The sequence below is a fragment of the Ptychodera flava genome, chromosome 16, assembly GCF_041260155.1.
Source record: "Ptychodera flava strain L36383 chromosome 16, AS_Pfla_20210202, whole genome shotgun sequence".
Classification (NCBI taxonomy): Eukaryota; Metazoa; Hemichordata; class Enteropneusta; family Ptychoderidae; genus Ptychodera; species Ptychodera flava.
Window position 1 is genome coordinate 9691512 of NC_091943.1, and position 23094 is coordinate 9714605.

Here is a 23094-nt window from a genome sequence, read left to right on the forward strand (position 1 = left end):
GCACTTAGTTAATTGGTTTTCTATCCGGAGCAGCTGTATTTGCTATCTCAGCATGCCAACGCTTTGACCAGTACGTTGGGCAATGTGTGTCACTGGCGTAAGACGTTTCTATTGTTTATTTTTATGCTATCTAATATATGTCTTTTGACCATGAGAATGATAATTGGGGTCACCTGAACAAACAATATCATTGAAATGACAACATATCTTAAAACGTTCCGCATTGTTTGTTGTTGACTGACACTGGCCAGAGATTAGTAGCATGCTACATATATACGCGCATATACTGTATTATTTACGTCAATTTACATCTTCAACTAGTATCTTTACTTGGTTGCCGTTGTCGTGCCTGTCATGCAAATAAGTATCTTGTCTGCTATAAAATTGCAAAGCAATGTTTGTCACGTTAACACAACATTACAACATGTTTAACTTTGGTATTTTAATATCACACAAAGAATATACAGAAGGCATCTCAATGCATTCAATTTACGATTTGCATTTGTACAGAGCAATGTTAAGAGTACAGACAATAATAAATATTATATCTCGTCGGATACTCAAGACAAAAAATAACTTAATGTTTAGTCAAGTTTAAACACATTATATTGATTTTTCATTAAAAAGGCGCTAGAAATAAACCTTTGGTAAAGAAACATAAAATCAGTGCTTACATACCAACAGTGATTTCAATGAAATATTCCTTCAATTTATAGTAATTATGAAATGAAACTATTGGAAGAAAAATTGTTGATTTAGTGACTTTTCTGCAATCTTAAAAAAGAACACGTCAAGTTTACTGTAATACTTCAAGGTCATGGTTAGTGCACTCCCTGTATAGAATCAGAGAGTGAAGGATGATTTCCCGTGATGTAATCTACGGCAATGTTCTGAGCGTTTTGCTTGCTAAAAACATTACTTTATAGTATGAACATTGAAAAAAATGACAATATATTTATATTATTTAGCAGTCCCAAAGTTTACTTATTACTTAAGATGTTTACCATCAAATTCAAACATTATATTAATATTACATTATTACAATAGCTAAATAATTGGTGGGTAATCTTCATTTCAATTGACTGGGCGCTAGCCAAAAACAGTGTTGGTACACGTGGAAATGTGCGTAGGGACAAAAAGCACATCACGATACTCAGTTATCTAATCTGCAAGAAATCCTCTCTGCTAAGCTTTCTGTCCCATTAGCTGTATCTTTGGCTTATTAAAAATATAAAAATACCATCAAATCTTCAGAGAGGTTTTTAATTTTCATGAATAATTCAAGTCTTTGACAATGTCACCCTTTCAATAATTGGCGATGGATTCGCTCTATTGTTCACAATTTGTGTGTATACTCATTTTGCTTCTAATTTAACACCATCTTATTAAAAAATCCAATTCAAAGATATAGCTCATGGGGCTTCAGCTGATGTATGTACAAAAGTGATACTTTATACTAAACGTACGGTTTTTGATGCTCAAGGAGCTACAAGCTTATCATAAGTCGGGTGCAGACGGATCGTTTTTATACATTTGAAATGTGATGAAAATATACATGAAAGTCTTGAGGGTGTAAAGTGATAGTGCACGTGGCCATCAAATGGGTGACTGATGGCGAACAATTGTAAACATACAAGATAAATCTACAAAACGTAAACACGACGTTTTAAATTATCACAATTATTTACTGTTGTTAAAACCTCAAGTAAACCTACTAAAAGAGCTTCATAAGATTTAGTTTAAACGTGCACGGCTCACTTTAGCACCGTGAATGTCGCTACGCAATGAGCAAAGTGTATTTTCAGTACAAAATTTTCAATCTCTCTTTCGAACCTACTCGATAATTGTTATGGCAACGTTGCAATACGAGAAATATAACAAACTATTAAGACATCATGAGATATTTTCAGCCTATGTTTTTAAAATAATTACACCTTCACATAAGCATGAATTGAGTATGTGTCAGATTAATTGTGTATTAAAGTCTGTCTTTAAGTTTTTTCAAGATCTCTGTGTCATTTTGACAAAAGACAAAAAAAAAAACCAGCCAGAAAAGAGTGGATCTTGCTCATCTTCCAATGTCATATCAATACCAAATCAATTATTTTTTTAAATAGTCCATGAACTTTATGAAGTTTGAAGTATATATGGTGATCAATCTTTCCTTTATCTACAATGATGGATCCCTAAGTCATAAAACTGTTTTCGCTGTTTACAAATAAGTTGGGCCGTCTTCTTCAGGTTTTGGTTTACAAAACTTCTTGGCAAGATGGCGGAGGGCATTCAGAAACAATTCCAAGACTTCAAAAGCTGTGATCAGCGACATTCCTATGTAAAGTCCAAGAATACCTCCAAGATCTGCCAACAGTTCCTCAATCTGACGTAAAAATAACAGAAATGAAAATTAATACCGCAGCAACAAGTCCAATGGATACACACAAAACGACTTCAAGACGCTCAAATGGTTGATTTGTTTTGCTGAAAGTGTATCAGAAATGATGAAAGCGTTCGTGACAGAAAGATAAGGGTTTTACATCGAAACGACAGTTTATTTCATATTTCACCGTACACAAGTTTCACATTTGAGAAACCATACAGAATATATAAAGTATTATCCGTTGTCATTGATAATCTCTCAGAAAACTGCTAGAATGCGTTTATCTTTCAATGCCGCGATAACAAAGATTGTCATGAATTTTCAGAATTAAATTTTTGATAGCTGAAACAAGTTTACCGTATACGCAGGCAACTTCGTGATTTTCTGATAGTTCAATTCCTCGTAGTATACAGCCAGGCGTACAAGGTTTTCTCTGCAATGTGATCGAATTTAATACACTATTAAAATTCTCATTTCAATTTCTTCAAATCTTGTGTTACATTTTGAAGACGGTCCGCCTATCAAGAGTATACATTTTGCACCGGAAAAAATCGATCGAATAGGTGAAATTTTCTGCATCGAATGTTCTGCCATATGCTTTCAGGTTGTGTAGAGTGGGTTGAACGGTGTACTGATAGGTTACGGAAACTTCAAAGGAACAGTTTCTCATATCATCTCTAAGAATTATGGAAGTAATGTCAGTTTATTTAAACATTCACCACAAAAGACTGAGGTTAAAAAGGGTTCCTGAAGTGCCATGAAAGTTTTCTTAGGTAAACGAATATTCTTTGCGTCTCATTACTGGACATAATTTGGATGTCAAATGCCACAATACCGTGTTAACGGACAAGAGTCGTCACTTTTGATGATATTTTCGATACTTTGTTCCAGAGCACAAACATTATCTCTAGATTATCTCTTGGTGTTGTTATTGTTTACAAGCGGTTTCTAGTCCTGATTAGAATTCAGACGTCAATAACGACATTGGCCACCACACATACACAGGTGTCTTAGCAAGCTGAATGCTATCTATTTCGACATGATATTACGAGTAGGACAAGAAACTCTTATACAGACAAAATGTAAATAATGGAGAAATCCTAAACAGAGAAAGCAGAGGCACAGTTCACAGTTATAAAAAGGTGATTGTCATTGAATACTGGACTACTTTACCTTGCCGATTGTTCATCAACGACGATATTGCGGACTTTCTCATTTATCGGACGCAACACCTTTATCACACCTCCCTGTAAAATATAGATTCTGACGTGAACAAATGACAAACACGACATCAAATCGAATCAAATCAAATACACTATAACAAAACTAAGAAACACGTTGAGCTAACAACCCAGAGTTGCTGACGTCTAAAAACTGCAAAGAAATTCGCTCGCATTTTTTATCCCCTACCGTGAGAATGGGTCGTGTCAGAATATCTTAAGATCAGTCTCGTGTTATTGTGAACAAATCAATTGAGAACGTTCACGGATTAATTAACGGACTTTTCATTTGATAATGTGACATAGCCAGTAAAATAAGATACTCCCCCACGAACTGTTAGATGCTAAGGACTTTCTGTGAATATAAACCCCACTGACAGCTCAGGAAACATTCTAGTTATTTTGTGAGTGCTGAGGTCTTCAAGAGCAGTTGGGCAACAGTTAAATGAGCAGCTAAGCATATGATCGATGCCAGCAGATAAAAGCTGAATTTTGGTGAATGTGTAGCGTAGTGGTGTAAGTTGTCCTTGTTTTTTGTAAAGACTGCTCGGTGAAAAAAATTTGCCGATAGAAGACAGACATAAATTGATGTATTTAGTTGACATCGACGGAACTGAATAAAATATTCAATTTCCTAAAAATAACAAAAATACATAAACATACACACCAATAGCTTTAGCTTACCAAAAGGATACTTATTTATCATTAATTACATAAACCATTCCCGATCCCAAAGTTTGTTATAAGATTGCCAGAAGACCATATGTTTCTACAGAATGTGATTAGAAAATTCTCCTATGAAACTTTCACAGAATAGAAAATATCACTCACCACATGTTTCTTTGACGGCCACATTGACTGTGACATCGTTTTGCTGTACTTGGTTGCTCTGAAATATGCAAACAGTTCACATTGTCACTCGCATCTAAAATTACAGTCAACATTCCCCGTAGTATTTGGCGCCCTCTAGAGGCATATAGTAGACATCTTCATTTCAACAAACATTGCTGAAATAATTTGGTACTCACTGTCGCTGTTGAAATCATAGAGATCTACGTTCATCACCCTGATGAATATGTTATTAATAACACCAGGACATTCGACAGTCATAATTGATATTTATGGTTTTGTTAAGTTCTGATCATTTTGTTGTGTTGTTTTCTATGTTGCCAGTCATTATAGAACTTTTATTCTCTGCTCTCGACTATTTTCATTATTAACGTGTAATCTCGTATAACAAAATGACGTGTTGGAGCTATCGTCACACACACACGTTACCCGGATGTACGTTTTCGTCATTTACTTTACTTGGATCCAGAAAGCTTGACGTTGTTGTACCCGTAATGTGGGTAATTATTTTTGTTTTACTATGTTTATTGTTGTACTTATACTGGACAGTGTAAACCACTTCTTTACACCGTAAATAACTAATTAACACTGTTCTTGTGATAAGTATAGTAATTTTTCCATTGCTTTCATGACTGCCGGGCAATACTAGATGATATAGTTAGATGAAATAGCCAAATGGTAACATTAAAATCATTACAGTGAAGAGGTTGACGATAAATGTGTGAGAGTAATATATATCACAGATAAAATTAAATCGAGCACTAATCGATTCGGAAGTTTAAGAAATCAGAGGGGATTGATTTTCCTTCGGGGAATAAGAAAAGTAATAGGTTTGCTTTTTTAATGATTGAACGTCCATTTCATAAAATTAATGGCGGCCTGACATGATGAATACACGTCTTCAGTGACCTTTGACATAGCTTAGGTTATTTGAAGTTTAAAGCCTGCTTGTTACCAACTATTTGTACAACCAATGCATTGCTTGAAACTACAATATTATTTATATCACTTTGCTTTCTGTTGTTTGACGCAAAGCTGGGACACAATACAACTTAGCTCATCTGCCAGTGACGCGGTTATTATTCAATACATGAATGTCTGTCAGTGTCTTTCGTTCTTCGTCCGTCCGGCGTTTAACGGAATGTTAATTAGGTTTTATTGATTTTCCGGTTATCAATGTTCAATAACAACTGCTCATCTTATCTATTCTGACAATCTGATTAAAATCAGATGTAGAGTACGGCGACGTCTCTGTACTTTTTCGGTTTTCTCTTGCTGTCGCCTCTCACAAACATTGCTGAAATAATTTGGCAGCAAGAGAAAACCGAAAAGTACAGAGACGTCGCCGTACTCTACAGCTGATTTTAATCAGATTGCTATTCTGATAGCCTTTTAGGTAACTAGAAGAGAGAATCAAGTGAACAGAAACTGTAAAACTTTCACTTTTTGATATCCTCTTTCTGCTAAGGCAAACGTAGAGGAAAGAGTTACTTACTTGCAAGGCTCTTTGCAGTTGTTCGATATCAACCCTCGTTGGTAAAAATACTCCATCAACTGACGACACTGCTCTGTGCTCGCATAATGAAAACAGTAATGTTAAAGTAAATGACCTTTGATGAGTATGATCCAGAATACATCTTAACGTAAAGTTTAGATTTTCATTCTAAAGTTACGTTTAAGTGTTCTTTTTTTCCGTCAATACAATCTGTATGCATGTTTTATCATGTGTTTTTAGTTGAAAGTTAATTTTCAGTCCACAGCAGCATTCAATTGCCATCACTGTACTGTAAGCAAGGTACAGTGTTAGCGTGCAAACGGCTTTTCTTTCTATCGCTTTATTTTGCGGTGTGCTATCAAAGTGACATGTAGAATGACTGAGAATAGAGGTATGATTTGGAATATAGTCTTGCCTTGTTTAAAGTCTGCTACATCGCAGGGTATTCCTTCTAAGTATATGGTGTCCACACATTCACATTCATCACGTATGTACTGTTGCATTGTGGTCTTGTGGCAATCCTACAAACCAAAGAAGATATTTTAACAAACCACGAACGCAATCGGAGTTTTATTCTTTCCATCTTAATACCTCAACATTATATTTCTTTCCCAGACAATTTTATCTATTTTTATGCGATTAAAGGCTTTTCTATTAGGTTGTCCTTCGTTATCTTTCAAACATGTAAACACTGAATAAACGCGATATCTAACCCTTTAATCGTACGCAATACCTTCAACTTGAACATGCCTTGAAAGATTGATGTTACGACTTGGCCAAACTTCGATCGACAACTACAAAAAGACTACGGATAGACAATTAGGAGGGATTTTCTATTCTCAATTGGCCTAGGACATAATCATTCTGTTTTGTGACTTAGAATTGTTTCGTTTGAAATATAATAAAACATACCATATCTGAATACTTGTATCCTTCACCATACACCGACTCAAAATCCTCGTCATTGCTGCAGTTGGTGTATGGTTCACTTAGACTCTTAATGGTGTCCTGCAAGGAGAATGTGTGTGTATCATCAATTTAATTCACTGTTCAGAGACGGGGAGCAAACATCGGCTAGAAAAGCCTTAACACGCAAAGTTGGGTTTTGCTCTACTGAAAAGAAATTGAATATACAGACAACTATTATTCAGACGCATTTATCATAACATGACAGATTAAAAAATTATTAACTAGCCTTATTTAGTCTTAAAGCTGGCTAAATGACAAGGAAACTCTTAAAAACATCGAAAAAATACTTATGTTAATCCGAGGTACTTGTGAAATAGCAGCTTTGATGAAATTGCAATCGCTTTAATTTTTTTTAATTACTGTACATTCTCAAGTTATGCAGTCCTGGTATCACAAATCATCAAGACTATTAAAACAGCAGCAAACAGCACTGTCTTCTTGGCAAGTTTTTTAATTTTTTTCGCAAAGTGGAGGAGCTATTGTTAAAGTATTACATGCCTTGATAATGAAATTTTGCTCATCTTTTCGTAAGGGAGCTTCAAACCGTTCCTTTTGGAAATTAAGAGTAACAATCATGGATCACTGGCAAACTTGATACCAGAGAAACAAATTACCAAATATTTAATGTCACTTGAAATTCAAAATGGCTGTCATCACTGATTTTTTGTGGTACCAACTTTTGCACGATAGCGCCTGATTTATTTGTCACGGAAGGAAATGACTTAAAGTGTCCCCCTGAGGCAAGTTTGGACAAATGTTGAAGTAAATATTGAACGTGAAGTTTAGGAAAAAGTAATTATGAAACTCTCAATACCATTCTAATCCCGATGGATGTCTTCAAACCAGGAGCGACTGTTATGGCCTCATCTTCTGGGAATGGTGTGATGTCCTGCGGGTGGATCAACACACGCACACCAGCTTCTTGCCCATAAAGCGGTATGTACTCGTCTTGTTCGATGAACAGCGTCAGTTTCAGACCTACAGAGAAACACATGTTACTGCCACTGGACACACCACCGAGTAAAAAACTGTTCTTTGAAAGCTTGTGATGCGTCACAGACTACAAAATTTCGTGAAAATAAAGTGAGTGACTTTAACAGCACTTTCAGACAAAGCTTGGCAAAAAAGAAGGATCGAAATTGACCTGTTACAGGCTTTGTCTCGATACACGTATCAAAACATATATTTCGAGAACTATTTTGTGGTATTACCGTATCGACTCCCGGGTCTACTTGAGGTCACTGTTGTCTGATTATTCTGCTGAAGACTATTGAAGGTGAAGCAGTTACCGTAGACGTCGTTCTCAAATCTGTAGAAGTTACTGTCAGTGTGAAAAGAACAAACGAATGTCAGTCTTTTCTCAAACCTGTCTTCGGAAATATCTCGCTAATGAGGACAGTTCTCAGTCACAGACAGTTGTCTCAAACGCAAAGGCGAAGGTTGAATAAGAATTGACCTATATATTAAAGCTATCTTTTATTAGATAAAAAAAACTCCTATATTTCTAAACACTTTCCTTGATAGACTTGATATGAATGTATATATATATATATATATATATATATATATATATATATATATATATATATATATATATATATATATATATATATATATAACACAAATAACTTCAAGTACGAAGTATTAATATAAAGTACAAAGTAATTTGTGTTATTATTTATAACGCTCTGCTTTAGCATCGAGCACTAATTTCCCATTGGGAAATCTGTATATTTTGATATGTTTGCAGTTAGTCATCACACAGCCCATGTTATCAGTCAGGTACCACACAAATACTCGACGTTTATCGTTCCTCAGTTAATTGCACAATAAAGCTTAAGCCCGGGCCTAGTATTATTATAGTTTGTAGCTAATTTTTCTTGGATGCGACTATATAAATTTTCAATTAAAGAATCAATCCGAGGGCTTATCAATCAAATTGACACATGTAATCAAAGTATCATGAGTCACCTAACTGACCTGTGGTCACAATAGACTTCGTCAAATGAACACTGAAGGATAAAGTCTTCGGCTTGGTGACCAAATCGAGCAACTTCGTCCCTGTCCAAATGCAGTACCTTTTGCAAGTCGCTGTAATCAGGGCTGGTGCTGTATGCCAGAAAACCTGTATGCATAGAACCATACTGAAAGTGTACTGATGCCATGGCTCACTGAAATCTGTCCTGGATATGCAGACAACACCATATGTAGTTTAAATTATGGCCCTGTCTACATTAACTTCTTTGAATTCCTTCATTATAAATGTAATATATGCAAAATTATTCCCATCAAACTCGGACAATTGACTTTTGATATTTTTTTCATTTAATTTGTTTTCATTATCTAAATCAACTGCAATTCCTTTCTCTACTCCAAATAGCATGTTGTAACTACTGCTATTTAACTTGTCAAAACATCTACTACAGTATAAACACGGTGAATAAATGTCGAAATGCACTGTTATTGGTTATGTTCAAATCCAAATTAAGATCAGAATTCACAGTTTAAAAGCAGATTTTGGTTTACACATGTACATGGACTGGCTGAGTCGATAAGCTGAATACTATGTATCCTAAATATTTTTTGAGAGTATAAACTTTACTTGACATTGAAAACACGAATAGCAAATAATAATTCTAAGTTACAACCATGCTACAAGCCGTAGTCAGTACCAATCTAAATGCGAAGACATATTTCACAAATTGTTTCCCTCAATTGACATGTTGAAAGAATTTTGCCATGGTTTTGAAAGAACGCGCAGTGTCATGTTTGTGCGTTAAATGTTAGGCTGAACCTGTTCAACTTACGTTTTGACAAACGAGAACTCACCTTTCCAATTAGGATCGGGAAATGTTTGGACGCGATCAAAATTATTTGATTTGTAATAATTGAGTTCGAAATTTTCATATAGTTTCTTATCGTCAGAGATATGTCCGTATTTCTCGAACAATTTGTCGAGTATCTGGATTCCACCAGGACCTGTTGAAAACAGAAAAAGGGTAAAGGGATACTGGTGAGTTATTATTCACAGAGGGAATACTATATTGATATGAAAGTAGCTACAAACAGTAGCGACAATTGAAGTGCATTGCCTACATTAGTTTGCAGACAATGGTGTAGTATCTCACAGCATCATGTCAATACGAAAGGACAACGTATTTTGGAAAAACTGTAAAAATTCTTTTATTGAAAAATTAGCTGTAATCCTACATACGTTTACCGCACATCTGTCGTTCACATGGTTTGACGGAAGCAGGCCTATCGCCCTGGCAGAAGGTGTCTTCAATTGGCCGATTCGAGTTTCTGCTTACGCACTGAACTTGCCTGACACTCTGACCATACTCACAAGCAAAGGTGCACTGTCATAAGGGGAAAACATAAAAGGGTAAGATTTTCATCGTCTAATGCGTCAAACTATGTCTTGCGATTACCCTCGTGTCTACTCGGTCATATCTTTTGAAGGACACCTTGGCGTTTGAATGATATAATACAATGCTACATAAATTCATTAACTTTGATCAGAAGTATGCTCGTTTCATTAATTAATTCATTAATTAATTTACAAAAGATTGCAAAATCATTTTCATATTAGCATCGTTCGGCAACGGCCAAGCAGAAGTTGTCAGTTTTACTGACATTCTTGACTCTCGCTTTTATCGGTCATACGTACGGTATGCTGGAAGGAGACTTTTAGTATGTATACTCGTACAGTTTTGTTTTGGGGAAGAGGTTATTCTTCCGCCTTAGAACGCTGGCATACATACTATGAGCCTTGCACGGCAAATACAGCGATCATAAAAGTAAATGTTGACGACCTTCTTTAGGAATTTCTTTACCAAAACGAATAAGGATTTCCTAATTCAGTATGATGATGATGATTTAGATGATGTAGTCTGAGTTACAAATGAATCATATTGTAATTTCCATTAGATCCCTCTAAAAGCTTGAAAATTTACATGCGTATAAATGGCGAACACATAGCGAATGTACAAAATATAAGCTTATGAGAGTAACGTGTTCATTAAATCACAGAAGAAATCTGACTCATTTGAAAACCTCATCATAAGATAATTACGCAAATCTACTTTGAAAATGGACAAAGTTGTGACCTGCTGTTTATAATCGGACGGGGAAATTCCAAATACTCGCAACATGGAAAGAAAAAGACTTTTGACCTGTTGTACTATTGATTTTTTGGAAGATACAAATTACCGTGACTGGCATTACGGGTGATCGATGAAATACGTCAGTCAACTAAGGGGGTGAAGATTTGAAAGTCAATAACGATAATGCTGTAAATTAGACAAGTACAACTAGGTTAATCGGCAATCAGTGTAATGTCAAGAAGACTGTGTGTGAAGGAACAAACTTGTCTGCTCCTAAAATTAGTCATCCTGCCCTTTTTGAGTATGTAATTAATACTGTGAAGATTTGACTTTGAAGTATTGCCTCAAACAGTGAAACAAACAAAGAAAGTCAAGGTGCAACAACCAGAAGTGTTAGTCTCGCGGTGTTAAATAGAGTAGTTTGTGAAGGATACTAATTCCGACAGAAAGTTTCGTACGTAAGTTATCAACGTGAACATTCCAACTTAAAGTAGAATCAATCACAACGCCTGATAGGATGTGAAAAGAAACTTTGCTGTCATTACATTCATTAGCATCAGACCTACGTAAGTTAGTGCTTTAGAGCACAGACGAATAGAGAGACAGTCCATTTGTCTGTGTTTAGAGCGACAAACTCAAATTGAGTAACCCCTCTTGTTTCGTCTCTATCGACATCTAACGTGCAGTCTGTCGCTGGTATTCTTATCAATAAACAACTTTCAAGGGGTCGTTTGGAAAGGCGGTCAGAGATCATCTTTCCGTAAAGACCTCTACATATTCTAGTTTGAAAAGGGGCAAAATTGAGACACGGATAGTTATGTCACTTACCCCACGCCAGGGAGACATATGCCAACTGCCACACTGGACAAATTCATAAGATGCATTAAATCCTTTACCGGTTAAGATACTGTCGGAGTGGAAAGTAAGGCGTAGTGAACTCGACGCAGAAAAGTATTGCACGCCCTCATCTCGACCGCAGAGGCGTTCTGGTACGCGTTCATCCGAAAGCAGATCTCTATACTACAGACAGAACAGAACGACCGCTATTATAGTTGCCCGGTAATATAAGGCCGAGTATTGGCGAAGTTCCTGTTTACACAACTTTCCTAAATATTTATTTTCCTCAAACTTGAATCTTAACTATGCACGAATTTGACGTCAGTGTGGAGTTTAAGACTTTACTTCTTCTACCGATATGATAGTCTCTTCATCAGATAATGACAGCGTTTTCTCATGGTGTATTCTCTCTAAACATTATGATCAAAGCGCCATTTCCTCTGATTCGGTATGTTAAACGAGGAATTGTATACTCGCCTCTAGGTAATCTTTATGGCAATTTTCACTGTTTACCAGATCGATTTCCTCTATGGTGAGAACGATACACCCACCATAGTTTACAATAGTCACTTCACAGTCTAGATCCGATGCGTAACCATTTGGAAAGCCGGGGGACGTGATCTCTGTGCAACATGAATCAAAGAGCTGACCGCATATAGTATCTAGTAAAGGCCAGAAAGTAATCGAGAGAAAAGAATTAATTCTTCGTTCCTCTTTCACAAGGAACATCAAACCCAAAACATGACGTTTAGAAAACCCTAGCCAGATCAATGAATATTGAGGTCGGCTTTTACAGCAGGGCTCTCACTCAAGCCCCTTTTCTTTATCAAACGTAGTCTACTGCTGGTACAAAGCAATACCATAAAATATACAAGAACTGACCAAGGTTATAGGTCTTGTGGGGCTAAAGCAACCCCATTATGAGTTCTGTTGCGAGTGCTGGGTTTCTTTAAACAAATTCTGGTTTTATGCTTCAACACTTTTGTATTTGTTGCACTCAAGATATTTAAAATAACATGCATCACAGTAAGGTAGAGACGAGAACAAGAAGCCGATAAATCGCTCACCTCCGGAACACGGCGTGTTATTACAGGACTCAACTCTTTCCGGAGAAGATCCGGCTGATGTACACCGCCGACTAACATCTCCCTCGTCAGCAAAATAATCACCGGTATCAGGAGAGTCATAGTGGCCCCTCGTGCCTCTAGCAACGACCATTTTTCCATTAGAACCCTCAACAAGAGGATTGTCAAAATTTTCACCGCTATCCAAGGACATATCGGCAAAGTCCATAGAGGGATCGTCTGATTCAATAACAGAACATGTAACATTTCTCTTTCGAACTCCCCCACCACAAGTCTTGGAACACTGCGATAGGATAGACGAAATAAATTAGAACTTTCTCGGAAACATGAATACCAGAAAAGTGAAAGAAGTATATTCCAACAGCAAAGAATCTTAATATTTCTCATCTAATCAAATAAAGAAAAAATACATTGAATAATCATCCATTTTGTTACAGATGGAGGAGACTATATCTGAATGCATTCAATGAGATGAGTCATTTTATCGTACTCTCAAATATCCGACAATACCTCAACTCGCTCTGCGTATTCGACCTAGCCTTTGACACTGACCTCAGTCCAAGGGGATACAGCCCATTTCTTTGATGGAGGACACGTTGCCAGGGAATACTGGATACGATAGCCTTTGCCAGTTTTCTTTCCGTTGCTGACAAATTTGATAATGACGTCACGAGATGACGACGTCCATGAGGGCGGGATTCTGCTTCCGCAATATTTCCTTGTAATTGTCGGATTATAATAGTCTCGTATCTAACAACAACAACAACAACAACAACAACAACAACAACAACAACAACAACAACATAATATAATAATAATAATAATAATAATAATAATAATAATAATAATAATAATAATAATTGAACCTGTAATGTGTTTCATATTAAGTTATCATATTCAGTTAGCAGGAAGTAGACATAAAAATATTAGTTCATGATTTGCTCAGAGAGATAGTATTTTATAAATATTTGTATGACAATAGGAATGTAAAATGACATAAAAAATTAAGTTTCATATGGAACATTAATTGTTTTAGTGTCACATAAAGAACAAAATTTACAAATTCCTAACATCCCCTAACCGATGACCAGATCCTTCTGTTAATTATATTCGCCAGGGAACAGCTGTCAGTTTTTGAAGTTGTATTGTTGCTTATGGCTGTAACTTATTTACTAGGTGCGATATAGATATTTTCTGGTACGTAAAGAACCACTAGGCGGTCGCTTAACGACTGATATGGATAGGCTGTCAATCCAGGCTGTCACTGTCATGGCTGTGTAAGTCAGAATGAAAGGCTCGTTCGATTTCCTCAAAATTCAGTCGGTTTTAGGAATTAGACATCGCTTCATTGTTGATTTCTTAACGTTAACAAAGGTTAATCTAATAACATGTCTTATCAATGTAGTGGTGCACTTTGTATGGACATGATTGTAGATGGCTTTTTTCTAATCATTTTGTATTACCATGAGTCTACACTTTTGAAAAAAAAAATAACACGATGATCGATTGGCGTGCAGACCCTATACTTAACCACTTTGATACAAGAAATCTCGGCACTGCAGGAAGAGGTAGCTGAGAAAAGAAAATATATTCCCGAAACAACCATGGGGAAGACGAGGAAGTGGGCGAAAACAAACCTCAATGTAGTCCCTTTGGCAATTTTTGCCTCGTTCAATATCTAGCTCGAGGAATGCCAGTGAGATACAATCACTACTTTGCAAGCCATCAAAACCAGTCTCTGCGGTAAGACGCAGCTCGCACGTGTAATCAGTGTCGTATTTCTTTGGGTAATTTCTCGAGTACAATACTGACGGGTCACTTCTTGCAAACAATACACCCATTTCACATTGGTCAGTTACTGCAATAGTAAATAACAACCAATATCAAAAAGTAATAAGAAAAATACTACAAGTTGTCAATGAATGTGGCACTATTATTTATATCTAAGTCCAGATTACTTAATCTTTGTGACATTCACCGATAGGTAGATTTCTGATTTTCTTCAATAAGACGTCTTGTCTTGACATTTTGTCATAATCACCTCTAATTTTCCAAAGAAGGAAGGATATTTTTTCCGTAGAATGTATGATAAAATTAGTTTCTTGCTGTCTTGACAAAAAGCAGTTGACTTTAGCAATTAAATACTAATCCCATAGGATTTTAAAATCATGTGTTTATGATTTAACTACAGCGGGAGTCTATTAATATTATCAGTCAGGTGGCAATGGCGCAGTGAAGAAAGTTTAACAATCAATCCCGTAACATAACGTCAAAAAAATACTGGTAAAATAGGTACTAAATGCCTTATGCAAATGAGAAATGCAATCACTATGAATTAAAGCATTAAAGCAAAATTTTGCGCACATCAAATAATATGACAAGAAAACTAACTGAAATTCAACTCATTGTTCACATTTTCAACTTTTTTCTTTTCCAAATTTGTGAGCAATCTCTCGTTGTCGTAGCTTAATCTTTTTCTGACCCTTATCTTATTATTTCTAAATATTGAAAAGTATGGTATTGATTATCGGGACATGACATGGGAAAACAAGATTCTGCACCTCACACAGGTAATACAGTATAAACGGAAGGTAAACTAAAATTTCATCAGCAGAATATCCTATACGTTAATGCAAATCCTTTTATTTACAATAGCGTAGCTGTTCACCAAATCCTGGTCTGTACAGTTGACATAAATATGAGTACTAAAAGATACAAAGTAATATTACTCACAAACGCAAGACTCCTCGTCCGCACCATCTATGCAGTCTGGAAACCGGTCACAAATGTTATCTTCAGGTATACACTTAGACGCATGACTATCCAATCCAACGTCACATTGTCGGCCACCATAACAAACAGCTGGAATGCACAATTTTAGTAAATAACTCGACACACACACATATGTTCATAAATATACATACGTATATATATATATATATATATATATATATATATATATATATATATATATATATATCGGACAGGCACTATAAATAACCATTACCGCCAATTTTGAATCGCCACTTTCCATCTGCGCCACACATAAACGGTAAGAATTGTCATATTCTATATCCTTTGTAACTTTCAAATTTACTCAGCCTATAAAGTCCGTTTAGCATTTAATTAGGATCAACACTATCCTTACACTGTTCTGTATTTGTCTGTATTCTCCCTTGTAGACATCTTCAACCTGATGAAGTCCTACTTTTAGGACGAAACGTTGTATCAAAATTACCAACAGAATAAACAGAAAATATACAAGCAGATCAGTAGACGTGTGCAATTTTATTCATCCGCTATATATATATATATATTATATATATATATATATATATATATATATATATATATATATATATATATATATATATATATATATATATGCACTCTTCATACTTTACACTCTTTATTATACTCATTCGCCGTCTTTCTCTTTTTGTCTTTCTTTCAAGCTAAGAAGAAAAAACTGAAGCGTAACATGGAGATCAAGTTAAAAAATTATTTGTAAAGTTATGTTGCATTTATTAGGTTATAGTCTGAAAACTGTTTTACGCTTCACAACATCGACCCATTTGTTAACATTTATCAACTGACAAATTTGCTCTGATGGCGAAAACAGTTGAGAAAGGTTACAAACAACCAAACCATCATGAGAAAAATGCCAATGAAGTTTTTACAGAGAAAGTTGTTTAGACTTACTGCAGTTCATTTCATCCCGACCATCGAAGCAATCACGGACACCATCACAGCGTTTTTCATTCGAGATGCAAATGCCATGAAAACCAGCCTGTCCACAGTTAAACTCCTCACTCCCACAAGGAGCTGTGTACAGAAAAAATGCAAGAGTGAGAGTTTCAAAAGAACTTTATCTGTAAGAATGTTTGTATTCATAACGATATTGACTCTTCATTTTAATGCAGGGGTACGTGGAATATTCGCATTCTGGAAACTATATACATAGACATGGAAACTATATACATAGACATTTTTGTCCGTTTAAATAGTCGTAGATATCTCATCGATAAATAATTACTTTTTAAATCATCTATAATGTGCACAATATTCTAAATTATTTTAAAATCGATCAACAAATTTATCATAGTTGCAAGAGGTTTTAATGCAAGAGAAAAAATGCATTTCTTCATAAGGCACCCAACCAATGTTAAGTCCCTACATTTTTACAGCTTGTAAAATTTGAAGTTCCCAAAAAGGATTAAATTAGTAAATATCGTTGACGGAATGTTATAAATCTCTAGCTTACGATAAGAGCATCCGACTTCGTCGCTGTAACCATCCCAGCAATGGAAATAACCATCACATTTCAAATGAGGCTTGATGCACCGTACGCCATCGCGACACTCGTGATCTCCTTGCAAACATGGAGCTGTAAGAATAGTGGATTGCCTCTGGTAAAGTGTGTTCAATTAAACAGGGAAAAGAAGAGTATGCATGTTCCTGTAAAGCTTGAGTAATCTAGTCCGATTTTTTGTACCTTTTCTTTTTATAGTTATATTACAAACTCTAGTAAGATTAGAAAATGTAATATATCAGTGGATTCAAGTGAAACAAGGCGTTTAATCATCATCTATTTATTATCCCTTTTTGAGAATTAATTGAACTCTTGCACGCTCGACTGCTTCGAACGTTTTGCTCGTTTGAAAGTATTATACTAAATAGATGGTGTTTGTGTTGATGTGTTTGACACCGACCATTTTAGCCATTGGATGAATATTTAAACTGTTCATATATGTTTTACAAATCCTTACTAATAACTTTACTTTGATGTGCCGAAGTCTGCGGTCAAATGCAAATTATTTACAAAATGTCTTTCTGATGGTTGTCATCACTTAATCTGTCATACATGTGTGTGACGTAAACATGGCGTGACGTCACTCCGTCTCTTGATTCTAAAGTCTTCCTCCACTGTCAGCGATAGCTGTCATCAAATTGATGAACCAACCAGACACAACAAAGGAACAACATCATCTTAATAGTCAATATCAACAAGCACTGATATGAGATCAGAAGATCGACGATTGTCATTTTCAATACATGATCACGTGTTTACACACGTGGGCATATGTCGCAGCGATGTCTGTCTGTCTGTCCGTCTGTGTGTCTGTCTGTCTGTCTGTCTGTTGGTCCATTTTCTCAAAAACGGCTGAACGTATTTCAGTCAAATTTGGTAGACATCTTCAGAATTCAAATGGCTAGAACTGAAAAGGTTTTGGTGGGCGTGGCTTGCATATTAATGAAGTTATCACAGTTTTAATTTTTCTGATACATGGTAGTCTATGGGAAGCCGGTATCTGTGGTTTGAGGGCGCTATCCCCACGTTACACTCTGGCTCGACGATGCTGAAATTAGACTCGGTTTCGGATTCGGTTTCGGATTCGGTTTCGGATTCTAGAGACTGAAAGAAATTTTATATTTTCAGCCAATTGTTACACTGTGGAATACTGGATTTTCCTTACTTTCCCTGGACCCTTTTTTCAGCTAAAATAATATCTAATCACACTAAACAAAGTGAAAATAAGTATATAGGGATAACTTAACAATACAAATTTTTTGACAAAATGTCATGTGATCTCGATGACCTTTGACCTTAAATATGAGTATATGTCCATAACTCAGTAACCACAAGTGCTACACCCTTCATATTTGGTATGATGGGAGACCTTATGACATCACATCCTGTACCTTATTAATTATGTGCATATCTAATTCTGAGCCAGCAAATAGAGCTAGAGGTCTGATTTTTGGTATATAGGTATAACTTAGCAATACAATTTTTTTGACAAAATGTCATGTGATCCCAATGACCTTTGACCTCAAATATACATATATGGCCATAACTAAGTAACCCCAAGTGCTACACCCTTCATATTTGGTATGATGGGAGACCTTATGACACCACATCCTGTACCTCATTAATTATGCGCATATCTAATTCTGAGCCAGCCAATAGAGCTAGAGGTCTGATTTTTGGTATATAGGGATAACTTAGCAATACAATTTTTTTGACAAAATGTCACGTGACCTCGGTGACCTTTGACCTCAAATATACATATTTGTCCATAACTCAGTAACCCAAGTGCTACAGCCTTCATGTATGGTATGATGGGACAGCTTATGACGCCACATATTGCACCTCATTAATTATGCGCATATCTAATTTTGAGCGCGCCAATAGAGCTAGAGGTCTGATTTTTGGTATATAGGGATAACTTAGCAATACAATTTTTTTGACAAAATGTCACGTGACCTCGGTGACCTTTGACCTCAAATATACATATTTGTCCATAACTCAGTAACCACAAGTGCTACAGCCTTCATGTATGGTATGATGAAACACCTTATGACGCCACATATTGTACCTCATTAATTATGCGCATATCAAATTTTGAGGGAGCCAATAGAGCTAGAGGTCTGATTTTTGGTATATAGGGATAACTTAGCAATACAATTTTTTTGACAAAATGTCACGTGATCTCGGTGACCTTTGACCTCCAATATACATATTTTTCCATAACTCGGTAACCACAAGTGCTACACCCTTCATGTTTGGTATGATGGGACACGTTATGACGCCACATACTGTACCTCAATAATTATGCGCATATCTCATTCTGAGCGAGCCAATAGAGCTGGATGTCTGATTTTTGCATATAGGGATAACTATAGGAGAGAAATTTTTTTACCAAATGTCATGTGACCTCGATGACCTTTTACCTAAAATATATGTTTATGTCAATAAATAGTAACCACAAGTGCTATGTCCTTTGTATTTAGTAGGATGGGAGACCTTATGACAACACACGCTTTACCTCATTAATTATGTACACATCTAATTCTGGGCAAGCGAATAGAGCTAGAGATCTGATTTTTTGGCATATAGGGACTAATTAGGAATATAATTTTTTTTTGAAAATGTCATGTGACCTCGATGACCTTTGACCTTTATTATACATATATATGCATATTTCAGTAACCACAAGTTCTATACCCTCCAATTTTGATAGGATATTAGACCTTAAGATGTCACATCTTGTACCTCATTTATAATGCGCATATGTATTTCTTGGCTGGCCAATACTGCTAGAGGTCTGATCTTTTTTCCCGATTTAGAACCGTAACTTAGACATGCCTCATTGTTTCAAATTGGGAACAACGACATAGACCTATGTGCCCATAGATCTCAACATATACACTCCAATGATACTTCTTAATGACCACATTTTCCTGCCCCATCAAGACTAGTACTCCTATTACAAGTGGGGACTATGTCATTGTAAATGACTTGTTGAGTTAATGGTTGTATCACAGTATTCGATATATCTAATTCTGTATTTTTCCCATTTTATATTCTGAATAATTACATTAAACATATTTCACTGTCTCCAGTACATTTCATTTAAGTATTTTCACTTCATGCACTTTATCCCTTTCACACATGTTCAAATATCTGACCAGAGAACAAACACTAAATAGTCCAGGATGGGAGCAGTGTCATTGACGCTATTTTTACTTCAGCCAATTCCTAATTTGCATATTAAATGAATTTTCATACTTAGGGATATTCATCTGAATTGACTTGATCAAAATTGATGTAACTTGCTATGTACATTTCAGACACTGTAATACAATATTATTGAAAGTCATTAATCATTTTCTCTTCAGCAAATTCCTAATTCGCATGTTTAATGAACTTTCCTAATTAGAGATATATATCTGAATTGACTTGACCAAAGTTGACAAAACTTGCTACATATATTGCAGATACCATGATACAACATTATTGACAATCATTAAGCATTTTTACTTAAGTCAATTCCTAATTTACATATTTAATGAACTTTGCTTATTAGGGATATATACTGGGATTTACTTGATCAAAGTTGGCAAAACATGACAACATTGATGATTATACCTGGTTAAAACAATATCGAAAGTCATTTCACATTTTTATGTCAGCTAATTTACAATTTGCATATCTAATGAGCTTTCACAGCTCGGCATATATGGCTTGAAGGACTTGGCCAACGGTAATTACACTTGCTATATAAATGACAGCAGTCAAAGAACTTTAATATTTTTATTTCAGCTAATTACATATTTGTATACTTCATGACCTTTGAGAATTAATCAGCGGTGATTATTGTTCATTATGTTGATCATAATACTTTCAATGAAGTTGCAAACATGTGGCAAAGGTTCAAATTTACACATAACTGTATGAAACACGTGAGCATTTTCAGTTCATATCTGGTCAATACATGCGTTCAGTTACAAGAGCCTTACAATATGAACAAATTCAGTGCATGTGTGACTAAATAATACCTGCCAAGGTAGCTCCTGAGTAATTATATGTACAATTATGTCGAAAACGGAAACTCATTTGAACAGTTCTTTTTCACTGTGTCATGTCATTTCTACCCTGCCTCAACGACGACTATGGACTTACATAATCTAAGAAACTACTGCCTAACTGTCGTACGGGGTCAGCTTGAGAAACAATTTAATTTGCAAAGGTATGTTGATGTCACAGGTCGTGTATCTGTTTGCCTAGATTTTGTTGATCGTTTACCATACTTTAGGCAAATTTCATTGATTATAATTAAGGCGTCCATTAATAATGGCTTCACACATGATAAAACCAAAAGGGGTTCTGTGGCCGCATTTCATTGTACCGCAAAACAAATCAACGCTTCTATAGAAGTCGTTGTACTTCGTCGTTTTGCCTGGTACATTGTGAATGGAGTTAGCGATTCAGAGTATGGTTTTATTCATGAAACATAGTGACATAATAGTAGATAGACTGACAATTAGACTGGTGTGTTTATTACATCGTTCCTATGTCAAATTTGAAGAGAACCGATTCTTGCATGTCTGATGTGGGATGAATTCATACACGTACAAGGAACACAAGCTAGTGTGACAGAGATTCTTAGAAAAAGACTGCTCAGATCACTTAACACACGACAATGATTTGGCGATTTTGCTGCTTTACACTTAACGTGTCACTTAAAACCAATCTTGGTGGATGTAACATGCCAGTAGGGTATGTTTACCCATAATTCTATTCACCTACGACCACCAATGAGCAGTGGTCCAAGATCACCCTGTGATGACATTATCATTTTGTTTCTTGACCTGACAAATTATTTATTTACCTTGCATGATGATAGTTACTGGACCTGTTTTGATGTCAAATTGCTTCAAAGTTTCAGTTGAAGATTAACCTTTCACTGACTTTTAGCTGTTTTATTTCTTAATATGGTTTATTGGGACAAGGGAAAACAATATTCTACGCCTCATATAAATATTGTAGTATAGACGGATCGTAAAGTGAGAGATGTCTCAAAAAATTGAAAAATGTAAGTTGAAAATGTAAACATTGCGGAAGGAGATCAGGTTAGAAAAATACTGGCTGAAAAAAGCTGAATTACAGTTCAGTAAAAAAGAAAAAAAATCTCCAATTCGTACAACTTACTCTCGTATGACAGTTGCCTATGAATACTGTCAGGATGTTCTGGGTCAGTTTTCGTCAACTCGTGATGTACACTTCTCTCGATTTCGGAAAGTCGTAACTTATTGGTATTGCAAATAGTCACGGCTGGGAAAGGCAAGCTGGACGCTGTTCCGACTTCCATGTTGATTCTAACATCGTAAGTTAGGAAGAGCGAAACGAGTTCATAAGCTTGGAAAGTGAAAACTCCCATAGCAGTCAAGAAAACGGCCAGCCAAATCAACTTTCTGAACGGAGAGTCGCCGATGAGGATCTGCTGCAGTCCATGGCACGTTGTCGACTGTCCGAAGTTTGTCACCAAAATACTGCAGTTTTTCTGGTCGGGATCCTCACTAGCTTCCATCGACGCCATTCTGAGATTACGTTCAGTCGTTCCGTTCTGTGCCTGCATCTCCATCGTTGTGTTTAGTGTTGTCCAATAGACGAAGAGACCTACGGTCCTTACAATAATATTTGGCAGACGTGACTGCCACTAACAAAGCTGAAAGCTGTTGTCCCTACACTGTAAACCATTGGCTGTCACAATAGTTATTATCATGATAAGTTTTAATTTGACAGTGATCGATTGACACCATAGCTTATTAAGAACTTCTCATGAGACCTTTTGTAAACGCTAGAAAGGCA

The 23094-nt window shown here is 35.9% G+C and overlaps 1 protein-coding gene across 2 annotated transcripts; it reads right to left on the bottom strand.

Moving 5' to 3' along the window:
• Nucleotides 1–482: 482 nt before the first annotated feature.
• LOC139152764 (uncharacterized) lies at nt 483–23069 on the bottom strand. 2 transcript variants are annotated; one of them, XM_070726091.1, is made up of 21 exons: nt 22435–23069; nt 17203–17325; nt 16641–16763; nt 15672–15800; nt 14576–14796; nt 13491–13688; nt 12921–13221; nt 12331–12515; nt 11845–12036; nt 10125–10269; nt 9740–9889; nt 8891–9035; nt 8122–8219; nt 7725–7888; nt 6854–6949; nt 6357–6462; nt 5942–6014; nt 4429–4486; nt 3551–3624; nt 2735–2810; nt 483–2377 (listed from the first exon to the last, which is right to left on the bottom strand). In XM_070726091.1, the coding sequence occupies exons 1-21, from the start codon at nt 22865–22867 to the stop codon at nt 2213–2215; spliced, it is 3255 nt and encodes a 1084-aa protein (XP_070582192.1). In that variant the 5' UTR covers nt 22868–23069; the 3' UTR covers nt 483–2212. The 2 variants fall into 2 exon arrangements, with proteins under 2 accessions (XP_070582192.1, XP_070582191.1); XM_070726090.1 differs by having other exon boundaries at nt 8122–8231; nt 22435–23068.
• Nucleotides 23070–23094: the final 25 nt, after the last annotated feature.

What these genes read in the sequence shown, in the direction of transcription:
- LOC139152764 (XM_070726090.1), bottom strand. Translation starts at nt 22,867, where the DNA reads ATGGAGATGCAGGCACAGAACGGAACGACTGAACGTAATCTCAGAATG. An exon ending in TGTAGCAGACTTTAAACAAG is followed by an intron (nt 6,015 to 6,356) that starts GCAAGACTATAT and finishes ATGCGAGCACAG; the next exon opens with AGCAGTGTCGTCAGTTGATG. An exon ending in CGAAGTTGCCTGCGTATACG is followed by an intron (nt 2,378 to 2,734) that starts GTAAACTTGTTT and finishes TTTTTACGTCAG; the next exon opens with ATTGAGGAACTGTTGGCAGA.